Source organism: Triplophysa dalaica, chromosome 25 (genome assembly GCF_015846415.1).
Source record: "Triplophysa dalaica isolate WHDGS20190420 chromosome 25, ASM1584641v1, whole genome shotgun sequence".
In the NCBI taxonomy this organism is placed as follows: Eukaryota; Metazoa; Chordata; class Actinopteri; order Cypriniformes; family Nemacheilidae; genus Triplophysa; species Triplophysa dalaica.
Window position 1 is genome coordinate 964,686 of NC_079566.1, and position 15,552 is coordinate 980,237.

Genomic DNA, 15,552 nt, shown 5'->3' on the forward strand with positions numbered 1-15,552 from the left:
CTTTTACCTTTTCTTGCTTGTAAGTAATTGAAACTCATTATTTTTATATTAACTCGAACCATTTACGGATTAAGCACACTTTGGTTGTGTTGTGTGGTTTTATGGGTCAGTAAAGAAAAATGGTTATTTATGTTAAATTAAGATTTAGAAGGGTTTATAATTTTTTGACTTTTGGTTTCCATTGGCTGTGGGATGCTACATGAGTATCATGTGTTCATGATGAGTCACTAAATGAGCATTAACTTTGCTTATGTCAGTACTGACATCAGTCTCAAAGTGTTAGACTGTAGTAAAAAAAGTGTAATAAAAACAATATTGTTATATAAAAATATTGAGTTAAGTTAGCAGAACTTAGCATTAACATAGCATTTTTAGCATAACATAGCATCTTTGTTTACATATTTTTTAAAGTTCTTCTAACTAAAAGACACAGGAAATATGAATTTTTGAGTGGATGAGTTTGATTATAACTAAAATATTTGAATTAATTTCCTCAATATTTAGTTCGACTTAAACCTGGGAAATTCAAACTTGATATCCAATTACCTCCATTTTTTTTGTTCAATTTATTCAGCTTTACAGTGTACTGTAATCCATGGAGTTATTTTTATCAATCCAAATATGTGTGTAGAGTCAAATATGTGTGCACAAACATTTTGTGTGTATGAAATGTTTATCACATCCCAGAAGACCTTTAACTAATTCTAAAAAGTGAATTGAGCTGAGAACCCCACGCATGAATAATCAAAATCTTGCCGCAGTTTTATTATAGCCTAATGTTGTGTACACACAACACGAATTAAGCATTTGGCGCAAGTAAATTACATACAAAGTCAATGCAATGAGGTTTTCTATCTGCATACACCGTGGGTCCCCTTCAAAAGGAATTATCTGTGCTGTTTCTACAGTAGCCCTAAATGGACGAACTGCTCTACAGAGCGTTTCATAAATAAGTTATACAATACAACGTGACAAAAGTCCTGTGTCAGCCATCGTAGTGCTTCGAAAGGGAGGGGTGGAGTGAGCCGTTGGTTGCAATTGGCAACCTCAACCACTAGTTGCCGCTAAATTGCATTCACTGGACCTTTAAAATGTGGTACAGTTATTGGGTGGTTGCTACATTTTAAGCAGTTAGTAAAATCAATTTAATGTACAGGATCTATTTCATTTTTATCTCAACTATGGCAGCTGGTATAACTATAAATTCAGGCTACAACTGTCATTTAAGGAGCCAGTCTTTTGCTGTTTTTGATGTTTTTCGGGTGTTTAACAATGGATGTTCATGTTTCTTATTTCAAAAAACGCTTTATATTTCATATATTTTATGTCTATTATTCATCGCTGTCCCCCTTCAAACAAAACGACTGGATTTCTTCCGGTCTTTATAAAGATTGGTTAACCTGACCAGGACTGTAGTGATTGGTTCCCCGCTTAGATTGTGTGTGTGAAGATGTCCAACCCATATCATATCAGCAAAATTCCGCTTCTCAGGCTGTTGTGATTGGTCGTTGCCCCTCTCAGTGCACATGTTATTCATAAACTTTTAGCAATAAACAGTAAGTATGGCGTCAACTTCACTTTATCAGTTAAAAACCTGCGGATCGATCGATGTGTATCGGAGGTTTGCTAGTGCATGTGCAAACGTCAATCTTTGTTAGAGATTGCATTTTTTTCCTACTATGGTGAGGGAAATGACACCGGACCAAATGAGACCGGTTATATGAATTTACACTAATTACAGAATCGTTACTTTTGCCTTTTTATATTGGACCCGAATTGGATAATAAAACGGCAGATTGACCATGAAACATTCTTAAGCCGGACTTCAAAGGACATTTCATAAAAGTGTTTTAGAGGTAGGCTATGCGCACACACACACACACACACACAATATCAGTGTATTACACGGAAAGCTTTCACAGCCAATTTGAAGGTCATGGAAGCTGTTATTTGACTGTTGGTTATCTTAGAATGGGTGTAGCTGAATTCTTATTACCATCTGTAAGACTGTGATGAAAGTGAAAGTAGTTTAGCGCGTAGCTCAGTCAAATGTTTACAATCTCTGATAACCACACACTACTCCACCGACTCTTCCTCTTCTCTAAGGAAGGCCTCGCCCCTTTTTTGGCGTATTCCTTTGTGCGGAGGTTATTATTAAAAGCACTCTGAATAGTGACATCATGTACCCGGGAAGTAGAGGGCTGTAGTCTGATTCCAGTCATTCTCTGTGAATGGGATCTCTAAAACATACTTTGTAATAACTGAATTATAGATTGATATTTCAATATTCAGTAATCATTTATCATTGGGTACTTTAAGTCATTCCGGTGTAAAATAAAAGTCTGATGGACACAAAGTCCTCCAGTTGTATGTGTCTGAAATGCATTATGGATTTTTCCCTGCGGCTGCAGAATTTCCTGTGTGGTAATTGCAATTGCATGAAACACAAGGTTGGTGACAAATCAATGGCAGAGAGGACCTGGATGAATTCATTATCATGCACATTTGCATGCGTGCGTGTGTGTGTTTAGAAATGTTTACATATGCATATTTCATGCTTCAAGAGTCAAAAACAACATTAGCAACCAATTGACCCCCTCTGTTTTCCAGTACAGTAGATGGTGAATTTTACCATAATTACCAGGCTATTATTTACGTATCTGTGTATGTTTTTGACTGCATGCGTGAACGTGTATATTTAAATATACGTATCGGTGTGAATTCGAATTTGTATGGGAGGTGTGTTTGTGTATGTTACCATGTTGGCCAATATTATACCTAATTACCAGCTTGACTGCAAAATGATTACATTTGATAATGTGATGCAGACACACACACATTGTATTTCACCCTCTCTCACACACACATACACACCGGCACAGTCTGCCGGGGGTCTCGGTAATGGAGTCATTATAGGCTTCAGTGGCTTGAGGACTTATCACAGGATACAGGAAGTCTGCAGGGGGAAAAAATCAAATGAGTTCAACCAAGCGCACAAAAGACCATTTCATTAAGCTCTGCCCCTATCAGCAGAAGATGGGCAAGCCCGAGTCAGCCCCCCTCGCTGTACAGGAATAGGTCATTTATTAAAGAGAGACTAATGGGATTGTGCTTTAATGTAATCGGTGCTCATCTGTTTGGCTACAGTGTTTAAACTAGCCATTATTCTGCCCATTACAAAGAGAGGGTGAATTATCTTACGTCCGTCAATATGTCCATCTGCACGGAAGCCGTCACAAAGCTGAGGCTACAATGATTGTCATGGTATGTCAGCTTGTGTATTGTCTATAATCATCACCTTTGTAGCTGAAAAGACGTCCTTTGGTAGTGCTATTCAAAGATGTTGTTTAATGTATGATGTGATTGGTCAAATTGAATAATAAAAGTACAACCAAGGCGAGGAAAAGGGAGAGAAAAATATGCTCTTTTATAATACCTACTGAGTGGCCTTGCTGTTTACTGTCTACCTTCTTGTAGCATAGCCTAGCCTACTAACAATCATATATTTACAACAGAGTCTACAATGGACTTCAATAGTGTTTTGTATTAGCATATTGCTAAGACAACTCTGTGCTACTCGAATAATAATAAAACTGCACAGCAAATATTTTGAAATATAGTCAAATAAACCCACATAGCACACATACATCTGAGCATTTACATTTGTAAGATTTTTGATTGTGTGCTGATCTCCAGTAAGTCTCTCAGATGTCTCCTGTCAGATGTCATATAGACATAGAAGAAGTCTGTCAGACGTTTATGATTTAGAATGAAGGCTGTGTAAAACTGCCTTTTCTATGTTTTTTATCAACAGAAGATGTTTGCCAGATCTTTAGCAGATATTTTACAGACGTACTACGTTCATTTGTTGACCAATTTTTAAGGCAGCATTGCACATAGAATTTGCTGAGAAGGAAATTGATGTTGAATTGTAGAGGTATATAAAAAAGCATAGAGAATCTTACCATATTAAAGGGATAGTTCACCCAAATGTATGTGACTCTTTCTTCTGGGGACCACAATAGAAGATTTTTTATAGAAATGTTTCAGTGGATTTGTGTCCATACAATGGAAAATCAATGGGGGCCAATGCTGTTATCAGCATTCTTCAAAATATCTTCTTTTGTGTTCTGCAGAAGAAAGAAAGTCACACAGGTTTGGAATGACAAGAGCGTGAGTACATAATAAAATATTTTTCATCTTTGGGTGAACTGTGCCTTTAATTTGGTAAGATTCTCAATGCTAATTTTATCATAGCAACAATGACTTTTTGCTTACATAGACAGCTCACTAGGTTTTGAATCAGAGTGAAAAATTGTCACTTGATCTTTCCTTCAACCTCATCCCCAGTCACTCCTTTATGTAATTGAGTCAAATGAGCCGTATTAACCCCGGCCAGCTTGCCCGGCCCAGACACTGGTCACATAAACAGTTGGCGGGTGTCCCATTTCTCTTTTCCCTCATTTCCTTCATGCACTCTAGAGTTAAAATGGAAAAGAAACACTAGATATCACTATTCTCTGTGGATCCCTCCCTTGGAATTGAAGAGTAACCCTCCTGGGAAAGAAGTCAAGCGGTATTGGCTGCTGTCAGTCTCTGAGGGAGGTCAATAGACAAACGCCCGATAATTTATCCACCTATCAATGACTCAGTAACGCTGTAAAAAAAGAAACGCACTGCAGAACGCATCAGTTATCAACAAAACGCGTCCTCCGATGCAAGGTTGCGACCCTGTTTCTTATCGCGGGCTAACAGATGTATAACCGGGCGGTCTGAAAGGGATGCTGGGATCAAGTGGTGTGCTGACAAGCTGTCTGCTAGTTGTCCAAATCATTTGAGAATCATTAGTGTCATGGGATACCCCATCAGCGAAGAGAGAGATGACCAAATGGAGATTGAATCATTTAAAGCGGGTGTGTGTCATAGACTGTCCAGACTTGGTGGTCTGTGTCTGGGGGGTCTAGAGGGTACATATATGTATGGCACTTGCATGTAGTATCACAAGTCTGAAAAGGATCCTAAGAAAGTCTTATTGTTGCACTTTGGATATAACTCATAATAATAGTGTGTTGTAAGTTAACTGAATAACATATTTGGCTGTTCGAGCTTCTTTTGCTGATCTCTGACTTTTGGATTCACACACTGAGTAATTTAACCAAATGTAATAACAGAAATGATATAAATTATTATCCGATTATAATTAATAAAAATAAATATTAAAAATATGAAATATGAAGTCAGGTCCTTATGTGATTAAGGCAGGAACAAATGCCACCAAAAATATCAAAATGCCTGTTGTTTGTCACATTTAAACTCCATAGTGACCTGTAGCGATCAGATTTCGGCAATGTGAAAACATAAAACAGTATCACATGATAATATACTATGACAACGGAGAACTGTGTTATACAAAATAAGAGACAATTTATTTAAACATTCTATTGCAATATGTAGCTCCTTATTGTTTGATCTAGAGGGGCAGTCGTATATTGCAATACTATATAAGAATACACATTAAATCTATATTAAATTGTCCTTGTCCCTGAAAATGATAATGTAAAGCTAGGTTGTATTTTTCCCATTTGTAACCTTTGATTTAACTTTTAAACGAATATGGGGAGAAAGATTCACAAAAATTTCACCTACAACCAATTGCAAATGCATCTTTGGTGCGCGTCACTGTGACACTTTGGTGTGCGTGTGTGTTAAAAGTCGACAGATTATTCATTGTGAAATAATCACGTGATAACTATAGCATCTCTTCAGGGAAAGGTTGTGTATTCCTCTGCCCTACTGGCGATGACATCCTCTGCATATGGAAACCACTTTCAAAACAAACAACATGAGAACTTACAGGGCTTTAATACAAATCTGACTATATGTTATGCAGAGTCTAACTGTAACTCCTGAAATAAAAATAAATAAATATATGTTGTATTCGCAAATGGGTCAATGACAAATAAGAAAATGTCAGGTGGTGCGAACATATATTAATTTAAAATAATATACATTTAATGTATTTAGCACTGAGTATTTTTCCCCTCATATATAAGAAATTTAACATAAAATCATGCCAAAATATTTTATTAAGAATTTTATTGAGAAAATTAACATTTATTTCTCAGTTTTGTTCTCTGTTTGTATGTTCGGACGGTCGCACCACTTGACATTTTTGGTCTTTCAAACACCAAAACTCAAAAAATCTATTGAATTTCAATAAAATGAAAAGGGTTTCTTATAAAGGACATATTGTAGATCCATTTGATATATGACATGTATTTATTCAAATTCTTTTTAGGAAAATAATGAATTTGGACACAAAACACGTCATTGACCCAAATACTTTTCCAGCAGTGAACTTACCTCCATTGAGAGTGATCATCTCCAATTTTGCCATGTGCCTTACCCGTCCTGGCCAGATGATGGCACTTGACATCCGCTTGTGACATTTCCACTTTTCAAATCCATTCAACAAAACAGATATGTGTGAGCATGTTCATATATGTACTTAATAACAGACTTCCAGGAGTTGTCTTGGGTAGAAGAGCCAGGAATTTGTATTATGATTTCATTTTTGTTTAACAAATTTATAAAAAATATCTGTTAGTTTCTAATTCTAAATGCAAATTAAACCAGTTTTTAATCAAAGCTTGTGTCTTATAAAGACAAACCTACCAGATGGTTTAAATTACGTGTTTATATTTGACCCACCCAAAATAAAGAATCCAGCATTTTAAAGTGTCCACATTTTACAGTCCTATGAATATAAAATGTAGATGAAATGAAAGAGTGAAAGTGAATTGGATTGTGTGTGCGAGTGCGAGAGAGACTTTAGTTAAAAGAGGCTAAAACGTTTTTCGGCTAACATTGGTCCCAGCGGAGGATGGATTGAATACAGGTGAATAATACATGGCTGGCGAGGGAGTAATGAAGTGGAAGTGATGGGTAAGAATACGCTGCTCTCAGTGGGATGGGGAAATGCATACTTTAAAGAGCTCTCGCACTCTCTGTGGTGCTGGCCTGGAAAACAAGCCAAGCAGACGCTTATACACCTCAGCCAGTCCTCTGAAACGTCCCTCAAACATTTACTGCTCTTACTGTTCCAGCATCAGGATTGACTCTGCTATACTAATCTTCCCCATGTGGTGGGCATTGCCCTGACAGTTAACACATAAACAACAGTGACTTAATAGATTCAGGCACTGACAAACGAATGTAAGTATGACCTTTAGGTCCCTTGGCACTTTTAGCAGGGTCTCACTGCTATAAGCCTAGAACTTTTTTATGTTGAATCCAAAATACTAATTTCAGATTCACAATGCAGATTTATGAATGTCATAGAAATGTACTTCAAGCCCGGCCTGATCCTCTAAAAACGTATGTTGTTGCTGTCCTTCTGAAACCTTGGATGTACAGTTTTTTACGAAATGGGGAAAACATATACATTTCAAAAGATTAAACACTGTGTTGGCAAAGTTGACAAGCACTTTTTAAATACTTTTTATTGGTAAGATATTTGCAAAACCCAGTGAAAAATATAGATGATGACTAACAATAATGATTTAATATAGCTGCAAGCACCGGTTACTAGGGTTCAAGCCTTTTAAGGCATGGATTATCGCTACAACGGATTCCTGTCAATTGCAGCGAGTTCCCGCCTGTCCTTAATGTCTTTAATTCACTTTTCATAATGTTGTTAACCCTTTGACAAGTACAATTACACCGGTGTGAGTAGAACATTCAGCACTTTGGCTGGCACTGAGCCAGAGACACGCAATCCTACCACATATCACAACTATGCAGTGCTTTCAAACAGATAATGTTGATTTTAGGCTTCAGACATATACACGTGCCTGTAAGCACAAAATAAGCAAAAAAGAGTTTGTAAAATACACAAACTGATGTCTATAGAATAGAAAAAAATGTTAAAATCACTCTATTTTTCTACCTGTTCACTAGGCACTTACTTTAGTATATTTTGAGAGAAGTTGATGAATTCACGTGATGTAAATCTGACAGATCTCAGACTGCGGCAGAAAGATGACGTCCGCTTAACGCGATCATTAAAAAGGGTTTATTAACAAAACACATGCACATATTTGACAATCGGAATATGAGTGTAACACATCTCAATAAAATGGAAGGAAGGAGGCGGCAACCGGCAAACATTTAAACATTTAATAAAGTAATATAACAGCCGGCGGCCCCTCACGGACGACCGCCGGCGAACAAAACATAATATAAATACAAACATAACATAAGTTCGGGCCCGGTCCTCTCTCTTCGACGGTCCGGTCGCTCGTTCCTTTTATGCTCCCATCTCCTACGTGATTCGAGCCCGGTGTGCGCACAGCTGGCGCCAATTCACAATTACTCACCGGACTCGAACCACGGTCTCGCGCCGCCTACTCTACTACATACCCCCATCACCCCTCACAGGCCGGGGGGTACCCCCGCGACTGTGCAAGCTCCCTCCCCCTCCCTCGGGGGGGGTGGGGTGGGGGGTATGCAGCGACGAGACGAGACAACGGAGACGGGAGCCCTCGGAGCGACCGGAAAGAGAGAGGGGAGAGAGGAAAAAAAAAATCCGGTTCCCCGACATGCTGCCGCTCGTTCCTCAACCAGCCGGAGTACTCTCCTTCGCGGTGCCTTGCGGTGGCCCTGGGGCTTCGGTGGACGGCTCGACCGTCCGCCCCCTGGCGGCCGGCGGTGGCTCCTCCTTTATCCGGGAGTCGGGGCGGGTTCCCCGTCCCATGTTCCTCCCCCTTGGGCGGACGGACGCAGGCCCGGCCTCTGGCAGGCGGTGGCTCACCCGGCACTTCCGCCCCCTGCTCCTCCCCCTCGGGGGACGGACACAGGCTCCGGCCTCTGGCGGACGGCGGCAACCCCCCCGCTCCCACTTGGACGAAAGCCACCCCACCTCGACCCAGGGGCGCGGCAGCAAAGGTCGCCGTTCCACCGAAGTTTTGACGGTGGCCGCACTGTGCACTTCCGTTTCCCCAGAGCCTTCGTCCGCGCTGCCCGAACTCTCCGGCACCGCGAGGCCACTCGGCGGCGAGGACTCTCAGACAGCATGTCTCTCCTTCCTCCCGGGTTTCGGCACCAATGTAACACAACACAATAAAATGGAAGGAAGGAGGCGGGAACAGGCAAACATTTAAACATTTAATAAAGTAATATAACAGCCGGCGGCCCCTCACGGACGACCGCCGGCGAACAAAACATAATATAAATACAAACATAACATAAGTCCGGTCCGGTCGCTCGTTCCTTTTATGCTCCCATCTCCTACGTGATTCGAGCCCGGTGTGCGCACAGCTGGCGCTAATTCACAATTACTCACCGGACTCGAACCACGGTCTCGCCCCGCCTACTCTACTACAATGAGATATGTCATGCTAAAGTTAACAGTTTGTGAAAATTTTGTGTAAAAAAGAAAAATTATGTTAAGCAAAATGGCTCTGCCTTTTTGTGATATCTTAGAAATTTGTGAAAGTAAATCCCTTATGTAAGTACCGTCTTAATTTTAGTTTGAACAGCCCTTCAATTAAGGAAAGACAGTGTTCTGCTGAGGGGGATGTAATCACAACCTGGAGTGGAGCAAAAGCACGTTCCTCTCTCCACTCTAAGCGTTCTGTAATCACTCCGCTCTGAGTCCACCCCTGGTTTTTCAGTAGTGTTTTCTGACTGTAGCATGATAATCTTGGTTTTGGAGAAGTGCATGTCAGGCTGCGGCTTAGGTAGATATATGTTTCACAGCCAAAAGGCAGTAAAAAGGAATTAATTAAGAGTTTCAGAAAACATTGTTTGGTTGGTTGATTGGATAAATAAAAACATGCACTGCCAAGTTATGTATATGGTTGATTATTAGTCAAATATTTTTAATAGATGAGAAATTGCTTTTAAAATATGCAAACTGGCAATATTTAAGCAGTTTAAAACATCTCCCATTAAAACGCTATTGGTCTCGACTTGTCGGTTAAAGGAATATTGGCCTGAAAATTAAGTTCAGTCAGAATATGTTTTTCACTTTAATCTATTTTAAGGACTTTATGGCATTTTTCTGTTGTTGTCAAACCTAAGGGCTCGCACACTAACAGATCAACAATGTCATCCAATATCAGGGTAAGTCCGTTATGCCTAATAAAAACAGCGTATATGCTTATATACATATGCACATACTGTATAATACACACTGCAGTGCAGCAGACTGTAAAACCAGTGAACAGCTGCAAAGATCATCTGTGTCCCTCTCCCCTCTATCCTGGACATATTTATCACTCCTTCAGCAAAGCCACCTACATTGTGATCTCGTAATTGTAAAGGGCATTGGAGTACAGTGAGGTAATTTTTGACCTCATGTTTAAGAAACCAGTTTGAGATAGTTTAAGCTTTGTGACATGGTGCATTATCCAGCTGGATGAAGCCATCAGAAGATGGGTGTACTGTGGCCATTAAGGGACAGACATGGTCAGCAACAATACTTTGCAATCTTACTGCCATTATCTTCTTTTTTTTAAATATCCCTGCTTCTAAAAGTTGTATTTAATATATATGTATAATCTGTATTTATCTGTATTTATAAATATATATATATACATATATATGTATATTGTATTCTGTGTAGTGTTATTTGTATGCATTATGGGTCTGAGAGTAACGTAATTTCAATCCTCTATATGTATATACTGTACATATGGCAGAATTGACAATAAAGCAGACTTTGACTTTGATATGTGTAATGCTGTGGTCCTGTGAGAAACATTTGTGATCCTTGACAACAAAACCAGTCTTATGAGTCAATTTTTCAAAATTGAGATTTGTACATTTGTACTGAAAGCTGAATAAATACGATTTATATCGATGTATGGGTTGTCAGGATCGTCAATATCTGGGTCAATATCTATATGAGATACAACCGTTTAAAACTCAAGATTTGGAGAGTTCAAAAAAATCAAAATATTGAGAAAATTGCCTTTGAAGTTGTTTATCAGAGGCACTGTAGCAAGCTGCCCACTCATAAAAATAAAGTTTTTAAATATTTTGTGTAGAAAATTTACAAAATAGCTTCATGGAACATGATATTTACTTAAGATCTTAATGATTTTTGGAATAATAGAAAAATAGATTATTTTGACCCATAAATGTATTTATGGCTTTTTCTAAAAATGTTCTCGTGCTACTTAAGATTGGTTTTGTGATCCAGGGTCACATTTGTGTCTCTGAGACCCGGACTCCACCTCGACCCTCTGACCCATCAGCTACACCTTGGCTCCTGCCTCCCTCATCTCCACCAGGCTCCCTCGTCCCTCTGGCTCCACCTTGGAAAGACTTCAACCATCCGCTGCCTTGGGAATACAATCATCCGGCTACGCGATGTCAATCTGCCCCTTTGGCTCTGTCAGGTTCCTCCTTCCCTCCGGCTCAACCTACATCCTCGCTCTGGCTCTGCCACGGTCTTTCAGGTTCGGTCCGCCATTTTTGCCTTGGCCCACCAGATCTTCAGCGTCAACCTGGATCTCCGTCTGCTCGTCTCCATCCTGGGCTCCTCCTCCGTCAGTCAGCCCTGGTGTCGTCACTCCTTCCTCCAACATGGCTTTTCCCTTCCGGCAACTCCACTGTGGGCCTCCTGCTCTGGGCTCCTCCTAACGTCCTCCCCACCCTGGCCCCACAGACTGCTACCTCTCCCTATTGCCTGCTCCTTGCCTACCAGATATATTCTGTTCTGTTTTGGTTTTGTTTTCCATAGTATTTAATAGTTATTAAAAGTGTGATTTAATTTAACTATTTTCCTCTTTAAATAGAATTGTACCTCTGGCTTTATCACGCCCATGCTGATATAGAGCACTATCACACTCCTACTCGAGCGATATTGCATTAAAAGCACATTCAGATGTAATAAAACATAAAGCTTCATTATGTAAGGTCTTTATACACCTCTGAAGACATAGTTATGTATATTGCAGTTCTGTGAAGAGATACTCCTTAATCTTCAAAACTGCACATCTAAGCATAATCTTCTTTAATTAAAACTGACGTTTTGTACATTGTCGCTGTTAAGCAGAAACCTTGAATTTACAAAACCGCTGCTTTTCAGGAAGAAACATTGTCGTTTTTTAAAAATTAAACACTCTTTTGTCAAAATTGACAGGCTCCGTTTAATATGCTTTATTGAATAAATATTTGTTAAACCTGAAGGGTGACTATAGTAATCATAAGAAAAATCATGGAAAATGGATATACAGGTTTTCCATCCAACATAAACCATGTGTAACTTCACTAAGAAACTCTAGCTACCACTTAATACTCTTTGCAGGCAGAACTTTTTCTCAAGTAGCTGTAGTTCTGAGTTCTTCGTTGGTTTTTCAGAGAGAGATTTTGTCTGTACAGAGGGAATGAAGTGTCAGAGATCACTTGACACTGCCCCCAAGGTGCAGCTTTCTAGAGCTAAAGTGTGTGAGAGTAGACTCAGCTCCCCTTCCATTTCTTGTCCTTCCCCCAACCCTCTATTTTCTGCCTGAATGAGCCAACAGTCTGCTTGAGAGCATGCTGGAGGTCCCACCTGGACCATCCAGACCGGGACGTAAGAGCTGCAAGCCATAGATGGAGAGAGGAAGGGGAAAGGCTTTGAAAACTCTTAAGTGTTTTAAAAATTGAAAGAGGGAGAGTGTTAGGAGGTGACCAGAGGTTGAAGGTCCATTGTGTGGAGATTTATATCTTTCTTTTATAGAAGGTAAGTAAATTTTAGACACCAGAGCTTCACCATGCACTGTCCCTAGAGACCGAAGACAGCATGTTCCCTCACATGAATGACATTTAATTTGTTTCTTGAAAAGAGTGTTCATATATTGAACAAGCGCTGTTGTCTGTGTTTGGAGTTTGGAATGGAAATAAAGCTTTTGCTTGCGAGGTGCTTCTCAAGTCCGACAAAAAACCTGTCAGTCAAAACGCTGGCAATTTGTATTCGCCTGTAACAATGAATGATGGTGTCCTCATCTATGAAACACACCCATTTCCACACATTTATCTTCCACTGTCTCCGTGATTGAGACAAACATTTCAGTAGATTATGATGTAACTCTATCACACAGCTGTCTTTTCAAGAGCTCATTTCAAAAGGCTGTATATTGTTTTGTAGTGTCTCATCTACATCACATGGTGATGTCAAAGTGATCCAAATATGTTTTATCAAGTCTTGCTTGTGCTTTAACACTTTATTGTGGATTATAAAGATTTAGTTGGACGTAATCTGAAATAAATTTTTCTCAGCTACATTGGCATTTTTGCAGTAACATAAATAGTCTTACCTCTTTCAAGCATTGCTATATTAATTTCACTACCAATATTACAACTATAACCAGTGGAAACATGTTAACTTCCTTCATCATTGTTGGAATGTCTAATATTAGCCCAGCCGTGACACTTTATATATGATTATCAAAGGAATTATACATTTTTACTTTTATTTTCTTACTATTTTACTGTTTATTTGTTTGCTGCTTTTGTTTTTAGCCTGGTAAAATATGTTGATATAATTTAATGTATCATTTTTAAATATATTCAAATGTTTTAGTTTTTTTTAATTAAGATTCTCCCAGGTTTACCTTTCAAGTTTTCTCCACAATCCACGTCCATCATTAATTCATTTCATAATGCATCATTTCCATGTGAACATAAAAGTGCTCTATTTTCTTGCAGCTTCCTCCAGCTGTATCTTGGTTTGTGGCTTCAGAAAGAGATCCATATACAGTACATGTCACAACTGTGAACTACTAACAAACTTTCTCCCAGATTACAAAAAATATGATTTCTTTTTGCATTTATTTTCAGAAAATTTAAACTGAGAAACAGGTCAAAATACAATTACATTTAGCCTACAAAATAACAGAAAAGATGCCCTGTATTTTTTCTGACCTCAATATAAAGCAACAAGTTCCACGGCTATACATGTTTCATGGCTTTTCACCCAGTTAGCCTAATTATAATTTTATATTTATTTACTTTTCCAACAAAAGAAATTGAACAAAAGTAATGATGAAATACAGTGATAGAATAGAGATCAAATCCTCTCATCCTTGCACAAATGCTGAACCCCGTGACATCTTAATCAATTGTTTTACATGGTGGAACACAGACAAACAAGAGTCCAAACACTGAGTGATGAGGTTACAGCTCTTTCACGAGGATGTCTTTCAATCTCTTATGAAGAATCTCTTGACCAACCGAATAAAATGTTAAGTAAATGCACTGAAGTGCCTTTGTGCATACATGTTAAATGAACTTTGACAGGCCAAACCTCTTATTGCCACAGTGAAGGAAATCTTCAGAGGTGCATGGCTGAAAGACATATTTAGTGCTAAAGGATTTATTTATGTCCACAAATACATTTATCTGATGTTGTTCATTTTAAATTTGGCTTCAATATGTAATGTTTTATCAGAATTTGTGTGTTGATGATTACAGAATTCTTACAACAATAGTTTATGTTATTTCAGATTTGCCAACATTACAGAACTTTATTGTGTTTTTGAGCTTAACTTTAAAGGGATAGTTCACCCAAAAATGAGAGAAAATTCTGTAATCATTAAGTCACCCTCATGTAATTTCATACCTGTATAAATTCATTTGTTGAAGAACTATAAAATGAGATATTTGGATGAATGATAGTAATTTTCAGTCCCAGTACATCATTGGCTCCCATAGTAGGAAAAATGTAATTGTAGTCAAAGGTGACCCAGAATAGTTTGTTTCCTTAAATTCTTCCAAATATCTTATTTTGTGTTAAACAGAAAAAAAGTAATAAAAACGTTCCAACTAGGTAGTGAATGAAGATCAAGAATGGATTTCTTTCCAAATATCTTTCTCTGTGTTCATCAGAACAAATACATTTAAAGAGGTTTGAGACAATCTAAGGGTGAGAAAACGATGACAAATTTATCATTTTTATCCCTAGAACAGTACAAATGTTAGCAAGAAATGTGAGCAAAGATTGCCTATAGATATTATGAATCTGTACAATAAAGTCGTTTTTGTTAACATTAGTTGACAAACTATAATTGAGTAATATATTGTTAAAGCATTTATTAATCTCATGTAAATTCAAGATTTCCTACAAAGATTTAAAATCAAGCGCTGTGCTTTAACTTTAGTTAATGCATAATGAAATAACATAAATGACCTATGTTGTTGTATTAATCATTTGACAAAACTGCCTTTTGATAGATATCGATCTTTTAATCACCCTGCTATGTGTTTGCGATTATTTTTTTGTATCGCTTTATACTTCAGGTATGTTCTTAGCCAGTTGCCTATATAGTCGTATGAAGGTGTTTGAAAAGTACACAGAAAGGCAATTATGGTAATGGTTTGGCGGTGGTCATCAATCATCTGCGATCGAGCAGGAGTCAGATGTGTGATTCGTTGCTGGCGGGCAGGTGCTCCAGCGAGGAAACTGAACACGTCCTCATTAATGCAAGCGAGACCCCGCGGGCTCTTCACAAGCACGACTCTCAAAGCAAGTGCACAAGCGCATCGTTGAGTTACACAGCGACT

At 38.6% G+C, this 15,552-nt stretch overlaps 1 protein-coding gene across 1 annotated transcript in view; it reads left to right on the forward strand.

Annotated features, from left to right (window-relative positions):
• The window catches only part of irx4b (iroquois homeobox 4b), a 37,250-nt gene that overhangs the window by 19,190 nt on the left and 2,508 nt on the right, over positions 1-15,552 (forward strand). The window contains exon 2 of the mRNA XM_056742202.1: positions 11,207-11,555. Coding sequence (XP_056598180.1) covers positions 11,207-11,555 — 349 coding nt within the window. The remainder of the gene's footprint in view (positions 1-11,206; positions 11,556-15,552) is intronic.